General features: G+C 45.9%; 1 protein-coding gene across 3 annotated transcripts; it reads right to left on the reverse strand.

Moving 5' to 3' along the window:
• On the reverse strand, positions 1-9638 carry LOC132457225 (tudor domain-containing 6). 3 transcript variants are annotated; one of them, XM_060051347.1, is made up of 5 exons: positions 9603-9638; positions 9447-9478; positions 549-4693; positions 297-360; positions 3-143 (listed from the first exon to the last, which is right to left on the reverse strand). In XM_060051347.1, exons 3-4 carry the CDS (start codon positions 4674-4676, stop codon positions 313-315), a joined length of 4176 nt encoding a protein of 1391 aa, XP_059907330.1. In that variant the 5' UTR covers positions 4677-4693; positions 9447-9478; positions 9603-9638; the 3' UTR covers positions 3-143; positions 297-312. The 3 variants fall into 3 exon arrangements, with proteins under 3 accessions (XP_059907332.1, XP_059907330.1, XP_059907329.1); XM_060051346.1 differs by lacking the exon at positions 9603-9638 and having other exon boundaries at positions 9447-9596; XM_060051349.1 differs by lacking the exon at positions 297-360 and having other exon boundaries at positions 1-143; positions 9447-9627.
• Positions 9639-12381: the final 2743 nt, after the last annotated feature.

The raw sequence follows: 12381 nt of genomic DNA on the forward strand, positions 1-12381 counted from the left end.
AAAATTAAAGTAAAACAAATGGCAAACTCAATTTAATTAGATCAAATTTATTATATAGATTTTATTTTTTTATATTTTTATCCGTCCACTGCTCATGTTTGAAATCAAGTCCTGCCGATTCATTGAGGTTTATGTTGAATGGTCTGTAGGGCAAAAAAAAAGAATTTCAGAGGACAAAACTGCAATAACATAAAAGTTCTCAGACTCATTTCACTAGTCTGTCGTACATGTATAAATCAACTCAAATTTGTTATAGAACAAATGGCAGAGTTTGGTCATATTTAGCTGTTATTTACCGTTCTGGGAAAGCCTTTAGTAACATGGTAGGCTGCTGGAGTTAATAACTTTGTCCTTCAACAACTATAAAGGACGAAACGGAAATACATAAACAGATATTTAAACAAACTGCACAGAACTGAACAGCACATAAACTGGGACAATTCTTGGATATGCAGTGGAAAACGGATATCGCATGATTTAAGATTAATCTAATGATTAAATGTATTTTAGTAGCCAATGTGCATCTCATAAAATACAGGGATACTCACCAATGGCGGGCTCTGCGCCGGGCTGATGTCACCATCTTTACCCCCCAAACCTTTCCAGTGATTTTCCATGGCTTTGTTCACCACCGTTTCCCCAATTTCCGCCCTCACGGTGTACTGAGGAATCGCTGTGTAAAGGTTGTCCCCCACACTAAGCGGAGTCACGCAGAGAGCCTTGTCCACCAGGAGTTCGTAGAATTCGTCAGAAGCGCACTCCTCCCAGGTGCCCTTCGACTCGTCAAACCCTTCCAAGGCGCAGAGGAACGCCTGGGGCGCCGCCTCGAACAGGAACCGGGGCACCGCCTTCACGCCGCTCACGTCGACCTCTGTCTCATTGCCGTAATCTACGAACAAAACCGAGATGGCGTCGCCGGTCCTGCGGATGACCTGAGCGCGGTACCAATGATTGTCGTCGGGGAAGAGGGCGAGGCAGGGACTGCCGAGGCTCAGGGTCCCGACCCAGGCGGGGTCCTGCCCTCCCAATCGTCCGGCCTCCTCTGTGAGCTTGGTCACCTTGTCCAGAACCTCCGGGTTCTCATGCTGACACCAGAAGAAGTGCGGTCCCACAATGCACGTCGCAAACACCTGATACAGACAGTTTGGGAGGACGTCCGGCTTGGGGTATCTGGAGGTTCCTTCAGTGCAATCGGTTTGCTTTGAGTTTGATCCGGGTTGAGTTTGCTGGATGAGGTTCTGTGACAATGCAATGCCCTGGTCGACCAAAACAATATCCCAAATGTCTAGAGTTTCTTTCATGAAGGTGCACGAGTAAGTCTTCTCAGGATTTTCCACAGTATCACTTTTGAACGCAGATATCGCCTCCTGATCCCACTGTTCTTGGTCGTTGCTGATTTCTCCAAATTGACATGGAATAGCGAACCGTGGCTGAGCTAGGAATTCCTTGTCGAGGTAGCACGTCTTACCACAAGGGATCGTGGCCTCGTTGCCAAAGTCTATGAACTCTACTGCGAGTGACCCGTCGTCAAGCTTCTTCCCAACAACTGCACGATACCATGCACTGTCGTCAGGGAACTCTGCACTGATCAAATCACTAACATTCAAGCTGTCAAATTGAACTGGACCGGAAAACACCCCGTCTTGGTCGTTGAGTTTGTCCACAATGGCGTATATGTCCTTCTCATCCTGTTGGAGTTGAACAAAAACCCTTGAAGGGTTCTTGAAATGGGAAACATGGACAGCAAATGACGATCTTTGCTCTATTAGCTTTGGGGGAAGGTCTGCCAGTGTTGCATTTTTTAAGGCATTACTGGGTGCCACTGAAGGTTGCACAGGTTTATTCGTGCCCAGCAGGGCATATGCTACGGACGGTACACTCTGCTCCACCTTTGCTTGGGGGCCATTTCTGCCACACATTTCGTTTGGTTGCGCGGTCCTCATCTTTGGTTCAGTGATCGTTAGTTTTTGCATTTGACAGTGGTCCACTGGGATTTCCAGTGCGTGCCGTTCGGCGCCTGAAGACGGCGAAGGAATGGGCTGTGGGTGTGAGCCATTTCGTTTTTTTGCCATCACTGTCCTCGCTTTGATTACAAGATTTACATTCAATGTCCCGTCGAAGAGTACCACAAGTAGCTTCCCACTGGAGTCTATTTCCTCCACAGAGATGGTGAAACAGTGGCCGACGGCGTGCTCTTCAAACCAGTCGTTGATTTCCTTTGGTGCATCTGCCGGAACATCAAACAGGCCAACTTCGACAGCCTGCGCAGGAAGCGATCGGACCGCACTACATTCTGCTGGAACGGGAAGAACGTCTGACATTTTCAATGACACGACATCACCAAATTCCACAAAGCAAACCTGGGGCTGAGTACCCGTCTTCTTTATTTGACCTCTGTACCACTTGTTGTCCGTGTACCTTGCGATACATGCGCTGTCGACCACCAGAGGAAGACTAGTGCATTGCGACTGACTGGCCAGAAGCTGCTGAACACCTTCCATGATTCTGTCAAACGAAGGGTTGTTCCTGGTGAGCTGGCAGTAGAAATGATTGACACTAACGGAGCATGTGATGGACACCTCCTCCCTGGAACCGACTTCCAGGTTGTGGGTTGAGTGACTGTATCCCGTTGGGACGAGTGGAACAGTAATAACCTCCGGAGGGTGTACAGACTGTGACACCGACAGCCGAGTGAGCAGGTCGCATACACTCTGAAGAGGGGTCCCGATGTCGACAACGCTACATGCAAAACCTTGTGGGTTGCGTGTCATAGCTTTGATGGTGCATTTCAACTCGCCTTTGGAGAAATCTCCTTCATCTACGAACTTGCGGAATTCTTCTGTGGCCCCATCTGTCCAAGGAGCAGCAATGGGGTTGTCTGGGTGCAATGGGGTTTGTAAACAGCACTGAAGGGCGTGCGCTTTCATACACATGAAGCGTGGATCAATTGAGCGTAGGTCTTTCAAAGGAACCTCGACAATGTGACCGTAGTCTATGAATCTGACATCCGTCATTGATGACTTGCGGTCCATTATTCTCCCGCGGTACCACATGTGGTTGTCCGGGTGCCGGGCAACACAGAAATCAACGACAGGCTTCTCGACCCTGGAAGTGTCATAATAACTTTGCAAATCCTTCATTAGGAGCAGAAGAGATTCTCTGTTTTCTAATATTTGACAGAAAAACATTAATGGACTTTCAATGAAAGTTACTTTCACCGCCACACAGCTTCCTACGGGTAAAATTTGTTCACAAATGTTTTTCTTCTCCACATCGGGGGTTTGGGCAGAAGCTGATCCATTCTGCATCACAGAGTTTGCGTTTTCCTTCCTGAGGGGCGATGGATCGGTCCAGCATTTCTTGTCAACACTTTTGTCGTCGTCTGTTCTCCCGCTTGCTGGTGGGTTTGCAGACTTGGGTGACGCGCTGCATTGAAAGAACTGATCCGTCAGGCCGACCTTGGGGATGAAACTATTTTCTGTTTCATCTGTATCTGATGGCGTTGTACGGTCTTCCGCCAAGGAATCCTTACCGGCGTGCCTCGAGTCTGAAAGAACGATAGATTCCTCTATAAAATAAGCATTGATGCATGCCGCGTTATCTCCAAACAACCGGACATCATAGATATTCTTCACTGCATCGTAGCATTCAAATTTAGCCACAACAGAACCACGCATCAGGGATTTCAGAACATCTATTTGGTCTTTGGGCCGAGTGGTGCCGTCCACTCCATCGAGAGCACAGTGGTACGCGAAGACCGGTATTCGGAGGAAGCTGTCGTGCAGATGTCGGACTTCAGACATGGGGATCCTTTGAGTCTCCCCGTGATCCACGTGTAGCACGTCCACGAAGCCAGTGTTGCTCACCGCGGCTTGGGTCAGTTGGGAACGCTGCCATGTGCCGTCAGCGCTTCTGGTGGCACACGGGGATCCACTCGCCCATGGTCTAGCTGGCCCCAGGGTAGACCTTCCCTCATAGTACAGCTGCATCTGCTTGGAGAGCTTCTCCTGCTCTTTGGAGAATATTGAGAGTTTACAGAACAGGCTCATTGAATCCGTCACTTGGGTCACCTTGACATTTTCAAAGAATCCAGATTGCAGTTCGAGGTAGAGGTATTGTTTTGGCACATCCCCACCATTAGACAGTGAAGTGCTTAAGGAGGACGGCGTGGAAGGACTGGTAGGGGAATCTAGAGATGAGAGGACCAGGCTCTTGAAGTGGCCAGCTTCAATCTTCTTTGCCATCCGACCGCGGGATAGAAAATTGCCGATCAACGGAATGTCAATGAGGATGATCCCATCTGGCATCAGTACATCTTCAACCAATCCACTCATTTGCTTGTCAAGTACAGATTTCAAAAATGTTGTTGCTTTTTCTGACCATTTCTCTGTAAAAGGCAGAATATTAGCGAGAAAGCAGGTTTCTAATTGGTATGGCATTATATTCTGCCGTCTTAAGACACATTCCGGGACAGGGTTATCTTTTGAGTCGGGATTGATTTGATGAGACGCTACTTCCTCAGTCTTGTTCTCCGGGACGCCTTTAACTTCATAGCCGATGTCCACCAACAGTTCCACCAGACCGAAATGGCTCTTGAAACAGACCTTTTTAATCACGAACACCACCTCCAATCCGGACGTTGGAGGTTCTGATATTGAAAACATTTTCAAGTCCATTTAATTTCCAATGTCACCTGCAAAAAATAAAAGCATTAGAGTCATCTGGTACTTTTCAGATTATTTGCCAATATAACATTTAACGTTCTTTTTAGTTTCATTTAAATTAGTAGAATGTTAGGGTCAAGGCAACCACACACCGGACCAACTGCCCGATTCGCGTCGGTAAATTAAGTCGGGCTATTTAATCTGGCCAACACCGACATGGGCTGTACACACCTACGGGATTACAGCCGACGCAGTACGTTCCGCGCTTGCGCGAGATACGTCTCCAAAACAACAGGCGGCGCTAATCTGTATTGTGGGCCAAAAAATACGAAAACCGGAAGTAGCAGGTCCTCTTCTTCGATTACGCCGTTTCTCAATACCAAGTACGCAAACTAGGGACTCGCGGGCTGTTTCCCAAAGTGAAGGCTGCAGCCTTTCTAGAACACTTCCTTGCTAGTCGCGTCCTATGTAGATAAGGCTAGAGTGCTACCTAGCGTTTGTAGCATTCAGAGTTTGGAACGACTTGCTAGTGTAGAAGCGCTTCCGGTTTTTAAATATTGCTCCAGTGTTAAATATGATAATGTTTTAATTGTTGAAATTGTTACTGGCGACTAGGGATGGGCATTCGATTTAGTTGTCTTAGTCCATCGTCGGGAGAATTAACGACCAATTAGTCGATTAATCGTTAATATTTTACATTAAAATTAAAAAAATATATTATATTCAGAAATGAAATGAAAATACAAATGCAGCGCGTTTTCCTCATTGGGATCTTTATTATTAGATGAACAACTCGGTTAAACCAGATCCGTTCAATAGTTATCAGCTACTCTGCTCTAAGCAACGGAGCATGCAGCTCGAAGCCGGTGCTCATAAACATAACTAAAAATAAACACAACCCTAGTTTCTTCCCAAAATAATAACAATAATAATATAAATAAAACAATCATGTTATAACTTAACCAACCAGTCTACGGATTTTTGTTCAGAAAGATGAGCAAGTTGACATGCTATGGGGTCAGACGCGACCGCAGCCTGGTGACCGTCAGTCCAGCCGCCGAAAACACCCACTCTGTGGGGACCGACGTTGCCGTGATGCACAATGGCCTCCGTTCTAACTTGGCATGGCGGGGGAACAACTTTCCACAATCCAGGGGCTCAGAAAGTTCTGTATTTCTGCTTCGATGCTAACCTCGCCTTGAGTGGTAGGCCTATAGTGCTCCCCAAGAAGTCATTTTTTAAATCATAATGGTCCCACACCAGACTTCGCCGTGGCCTCGTCCGCTTCATTATTGCATCGCCGGGTTCCAATATCCATACTATCCGTGCTTACTAGTCTAAGTTTGAGTACGTAGGGCATTCCGATTGAGATCGGGCGAAAATAAGTGTACTGAAAACGGTCAAATCGCGAAGTGTGTGGCGATGTACACTTTTCGTACTCAACGGCAGCCATCTTAGCTACGTAGCGGAAGAGGGCGGAGCCAGGCTGAGCCAAAGTCGCCGCAATTGCCACAGAGCCTGCATTAATAGTCATTTTGTAGATTTTATAGATTTAATAGCTTTTTATAGCTGCTAGGCGTGAAGAGTTCACCGTTCAGAGCGGGATGTTTATTGCGGGGGAGGAGCCGCAAATTTAAATATTGCCCCTGTGTGGTCAAATGTTTAATAGCACACTGCATTCGTCTGAATTAGTCGATCGTCGATTAATCATGCCCATCCCTACTGGCGACAGTAGTTTGTTTAAACACCACCTATTTGCATATTAAAACAAATCAATCCATGCAAAATATAGCCTATATCATTACGTTGCAAGAACGTTTGAAAGAAATCGCACAGGTTAATTTTTTGCACTTACATGATTAATCTATAAAAAGCAATACGGCACAAAATATTTCTGAAACATTCAAATAACTCCACTTAAAGCAATCCGTTTCTCAATTTGCGTTCTTTTCTGTACTTGCTTACTTGCATTCTTGTGAAACGTCAGTCGTATCCCAAGTACTCTTCCAATTCAAAGTACGCATCAAGTCAAGTACTGTCGTAAAACCCGGAAGTATATATTAAATTGGCCGTTTCATCCATAGATATATATTAACTAAATGCCCTACGGCGGCGTCTCGAACGTCACCATAGGCCGCCATCTTACCACAGTAAAGCTTTCTGGTGGAATCTGTTGTAGCGGACTTAGTGGAAGTATATACAATACAGGTCCAGTGTTTCCCCCACATTCACAGCAGCGGCGCGCTGCCGCTGCTGAATTTTCTCCGCCGCTGCAATAAAAATCCTTCTCCTAATTTATTTATTTTTTTACGTAGCTCCTTTTAGAAAATGTACAGCGCGTAACGTCAATTGCGCAGCACGCGGCACATCGTCACGTAACCAACATCAAAGAAGAAAAATACACAGCGAGTGTGGCAGTTGTTGGCAGTAGGCTACCCTACACGGTTGCAAAGTTACATTGATTCTAGCAGTAGCGAGTGAAGCGGAAGATCGAAGAAAAGAGAGAGACAGAGAGAGAGAGAGACAGACAGAGAGAGAGAGACAGACAGAGAGAGAGAGAGAAAGTAAGTTGCTAAAATGTGTCGCTACATGACCACCAGTGTTAAAAACCCTCTGAGCCCAATCATTTTATTGTATCTGTAAACCGCAACCTCCGTGCCGTTTTTCCTCTAGTATTGTGTGTGTGTGTGTGTGTAGGCCTATGTGTGTGTGTGCGCGTGTTGTCGCTCTTTTTGGGATCACTCGTTGCCTTTACAGGAGCTTATATCCAGTCAGGAATTTATAGCCTAGGTATTTTTTCGGGAACTTTGAAAAATGAATCCATACTGTTAGATCCGATGTTGTTCTTTATTGCCATATAAAATCAGTTTATCGCGTATTTTAGTTAGGGATTTATGCTAATCGCCTGTAAGCATGTGGTCATTAGCATAAATGCAGGGAAAAACCCTAAGGACATTTTTGAACAAAGTGTCTTATGTAAAAAAAACAGTTATGCTTTGGGCATAGCAACCATGTTTAGTGTTTAAGCATTAGGCAAAAATCTGTAAATAAATTGTGCAAATTATATTTGCGTTGTGGCATTTTTTGTTTAAATATTACTATACAAAAATATAAAAATCTGTAAATGAAGACACAAAAGGCAAAGTTACAACACCAATAATCCCATCTACAGTAATACAGGACTGTTTGAATAGGATTTAAGTGCATATTCTCCTCTCAAAGTGCACCAGATTCATGCATTCCAATGTAAAGGGTACAAATAATTTCGGTCGGGGGGGCATGCCCCCGGACCCCCGTAGAGGGTTTCACACCCTCACACCACCGCTGCTGAAAAAAATCCTACGGGAAACACTGAGGTCCTGTTACACAGGAACAGCGGGGCTAGTATGACATAATAGTATTGCTAGATTGTTGTTGACAAGGCTTTTTAGAATACGTTTGTCACATATTATAATCATATTTTATCGTATTTGTCTAAATGCATACTTGACTGTAGATAGATTTGAGTGAAGTTACCAACACAATATATTGCCGAGTTTTAGTAGCCCATGTATTGATTTAACATAAATAACACGAATACCTTGTGCATGTGTGTATTTCTTGCACCTGTCTGTTCTGTTTAATGTTCATTTCATATGAAAACACATTATATACACATTATACGGTTATATATAATTACATAAATACATCTCTGTACAGGGTGGAGATTTCAACAGGCAGCCTTTCTTGATGTATATTTGTAAAGGGAAATCTTGTACCTATTTTAGAACATTATTCTATTTTTCTTGGAACATAACAATTATTCATAAGTATGTACTGTCATACCTACATCTCTGACGTTCATAACAAACCAAACCGTTTGAAAATTTAGCAAGTTATGGTTATTTAAAAAGTACATGAATCACTACCAACACAATGTTATTGGTGAGCAGCTTACTGTGGTAAGATGGCCGCCAGTGGTGACGTTCGACTCCATTGGCCAGCACCGCGGACGAGGCATCTAGTTAATATACATATCTATAGGCTGAATCCGAAAACTTAGTACATACTATTTCTGTTCAGTGTCTACTACTTGACCGTACTACACCTGACTGTGTAGTACGGTCTACAGCTATGCGTGGAACGCCTCCGAACACCGCCGAAACTCCACCGGATGTTTGGAGATGACGTATCTCCCCTCAGATGCCGGCAAAATTACCTTGATAAGTTAACTGTTTTTTTTTACTATTTTTAATGTCTATTTTTTTAGCCGCTTTCTACGACGTCTTTCTGGTGGTGTCGGGTCAGCCATCTCTTCTTCGTTAGTTACCAGACTCCGGTTGCATTGTGGGATAGCGTAGTGAACTCCGTTGTTTAATGTGACGGTAGTACACATTCGGATAAGGTTTTCCATACTACACAATGCGTACTGAGCATTCGGACGCGCTATATTTGTGGCGTACTACAAAATGCATACTATATAGCAGTCAAGTATGAGTATTCGGATGCGTTTACCATCCTCACTTCACTGATTCGCTAGTCAAGCTGCTAGCCCTCCACCAATCAGAATGGTAAAAGAATGACCGACTCGAATGGCCGAATACACGTGTTGAATCGGTTTAAATGAACGCCAACGTGGCAGATTTGAGCGACCACATCAAATAGACTCATGTCACCGACGCCGATGTGGGCTTTCCTTTCTAATTGCAGTAGAGATAACCTTCTATTTCTCTACACAAAAAAGGGTCAAAACGCACGCTTCGCGCAAAATAATGAACGAGTGATAATGTATTGAGGTTTTACCTTCATCCGGTTGTTCCAATTGTCGTTCAGTCCTTTATAAAAAAGAAAATAGGTCCGATAGTCAATCAAAATCCAGACTACAAATTAGTGGCGTTAACGATGAAACCCAAACATCAGTAGTACTTCCTAGGACCTCGACCGCACCGTGCAACACACCTGTTCTGTTGTAGAGCACTCGCCGAGCCGACGGCTCCATGGGACGTCATTAATTTTGATTGGACCACAGGAAAGTAGGCGTGTCTTCCTTGTGCGTCCGTTACGTCCAGGGCTTCCTCCAATATGCCTCGTAGGCCTTCGGCAATACAGCCAAAGTTTGGCATTTCAACCTTACACCATCGAATGAGAAAATATACAGGACTGGAGAATTTTATTTTGGCATTTCAAAAATGTTCTGTGTAGTTTATGATAGTTTCAGACAGTTATGGGGAATCATAAAGAATATCGTGTTGTTTCACCCAGTATGCTCATTTCTCCACAGGGATTTCGCAGTAGGGACTATCCTACTGCGCCAAGCATATGCAATTACCTTTCTATGTGAACTGTATTTTAATCAGTATTGCTGATTATTAATTGTCATACATCGCTTTGATGCAGAAAGGACCAGGATTGTCTAGGGTAGCCCAGAGGTTCTGGGTTCGATCCCAGCATGTCTGTGGTCTACCTGCCTGTGGTCAAGGTGTCTGTGGTCTACCTGTCTGTGGTATCCTGTCTGTGGTACCTGTCTGTGGTACCTGTCCGTGGTCTAACTGTCAAGGCATCCTTGAGCAAGAAGCCCCTAGCTCGTAAGAAGACGATATCATGAAAATTGTGAGGTAGAGAAGCATCTTATTCAAGCTGATGTTAGACAATCGTCTATATGGGAGGAATGGTTTCCTAGGAGAAGACTTCCTACTATAATGGCTGAATAATGGATCCATGCTCAGGCAACTGATGGATGGGTGCTACTGGTCTGGTGTCTATATTTAGACCATCTCTCCGTGTGTACGATAAGAGCTGAAACTGATACATGATGATTCGCACAGATAGCCCAGACTCGGCGGGCTCGTGCAGGGATCCTCAAACAACCACAAACCGTTTGTGTGCACAAAACCCCGGCGCCGGATATGTTCGCTGTCTCGTGTTTGTGCCGAACTAGAGGCTCAGGCATCGGATTTCTGTACGACTCAATGTTTGTTATTCACCGGGGAAGCGCCCACATAGAGGGGCTGCTCTTGGGCTTTCTTTACGTCGCGCTGGTCGATGGCCGGTGGCTGCTCACATCCTGGGGGTTGTGTTGCAGACAGGGATGTCGGCGGCTGCTGGGGCACCCGGCGGTGGTACACCGGGTAGAGCGCATAGCGTGCAGGTCCTGAACGCAGCGACCCGGGTTTGATTCCTGCCCGTGGTCCTCTGCTGCATGTCCTCCTCTCTTTCTCCCTCTACAATAAAATGCCATCAAATAAATCGTACAATTAATGTTGGCGGCAGTTTTGTTTGCCTCCTCGGTTGGTTTAATCTCTGACTTCTGTGTGAGTTCGCAGTGTGTACATTCTCAGAGCGGAATGGGATGCAGTAGATGATAGTGAGGGTTACCAACTAACCAATATGGCGTCTGTATGAATGGAGACTATGGCTCCTCCTGGTCTCCAGCCTATACGGATACCAGTTTTTTTGCTGCACCCTCGTGGATAGGGCCTGTGTCTATCAGTTGAAAAGGAACTGCGTTCAATCCTCAATGTCCCCAAACTAACTAGCAAGATTTCTACCCCCTACCTTTTCCTTAACGACCTGTATCTGAGTTAACTGTCTAACCCCTACCTGCTCCTTAGTGACCTGTATCAGAGTAGACTGTCCAACCCCTACCTGCTCCTTAATGACCTGCATCTGAGTTTACTGTCTCTTACCCCTACCTGCTCCTTAATGACCTGCATCTGAGTTTACTGTCTCTTACCCCTACCTGCTCCTTAGTGACCTGTATTAGAGTAGACTGTCCAACCCCTACCTGCTCCTAGTGACCTGTATCAGAGTAGACTGTGTAACCCCTACCTGCTCCTAGTGACCTGTATCAGAGTAGACTGTGTAACCCCTACCTGCTCCTAGTGACCTGTATCAGAGTAGACTGTGTAACCCCTACCTGCTCCTAGTGACCTGTATCAGAGTAGACTGTGTAACCCCTACCTGCTCCTAGTGACCTGTATCAGAGTAGACTGTGTAACCCCTACCTGCTCCTAGTGACCTGTATCAGAGTAGACTGTGTAACCCCTACCTGCTCCTAGTGACCTGTATCCGAGTAGACTGTCTAACCCCTACCTGCTCCTAGTGACCTGTATCCGAGTAGACTGTCTAACCCCTACCTGCTCCTAGTGACCTGTATCAGAGTAGACTGTGTAACCCCTACCTGCTCCTAGTGACCTGTATCCGAGTAGACTGTCTAACCCCTACCTGCTCCTAGTGACCTGTATCCGAGTAGACTGTCTAACCCCTACCTGCTCCTAGTGACCTGTATCAGAGTAGACTGTGTAACCCCTACCTGCTCCTAGTGACCTGTATCAGAGTAGACTGTGTAACCCCTACCTGCTCCTAGTGACCTGTATCCGAGTAGACTGTCTAACCCCTACCTGCTCCTAGTGACCTGTATCAGAGAGTAGACTGTCCAACCCCTACCTGCTCCTAGTGACCTGTATCAGAGTAGACTGTGTAACCCCCACCTGCTCCTATAGTGACCTGTATCAGAGTAGACTGTCTAACCCCTACCTGCTCCTTAGTGACCTGTATCAGAGTAGACTGTCTAACCCCTACCCGCTCCTCAATGACCCCTCATAGAGCTATCTGTCAGAGTGTGGCCCTGTAGACGCCTCCCCAGGGGCCTTCTGCTCTAGGGCCCAGTTCTCCAGGGGCCCTCTGCCCGAGTCCCCGGGACCCACACACCATGAACCAGCCAGCGTTGGCCCCGCCG

The sequence above is a fragment of the Gadus macrocephalus genome, chromosome 5, assembly GCF_031168955.1.
Source record: "Gadus macrocephalus chromosome 5, ASM3116895v1".
In the NCBI taxonomy this organism is placed as follows: domain Eukaryota; kingdom Metazoa; phylum Chordata; class Actinopteri; order Gadiformes; family Gadidae; genus Gadus; species Gadus macrocephalus.

Bases quoted from the DNA above. Each gene is read 5' to 3' on its own strand.
- LOC132457225 (XM_060051347.1), bottom strand. From the start codon at position 4,676: ATGGACTTGAAAATGTTTTCAATATCAGAACCTCCAACGTCCGGATTG. The intron at 361-548 runs GTGAGTATCCCT...CGTCCTTTATAG, and splicing joins CGGCGCAGAGCCCGCCATTG to TTGTTGAAGGACAAAGTTAT.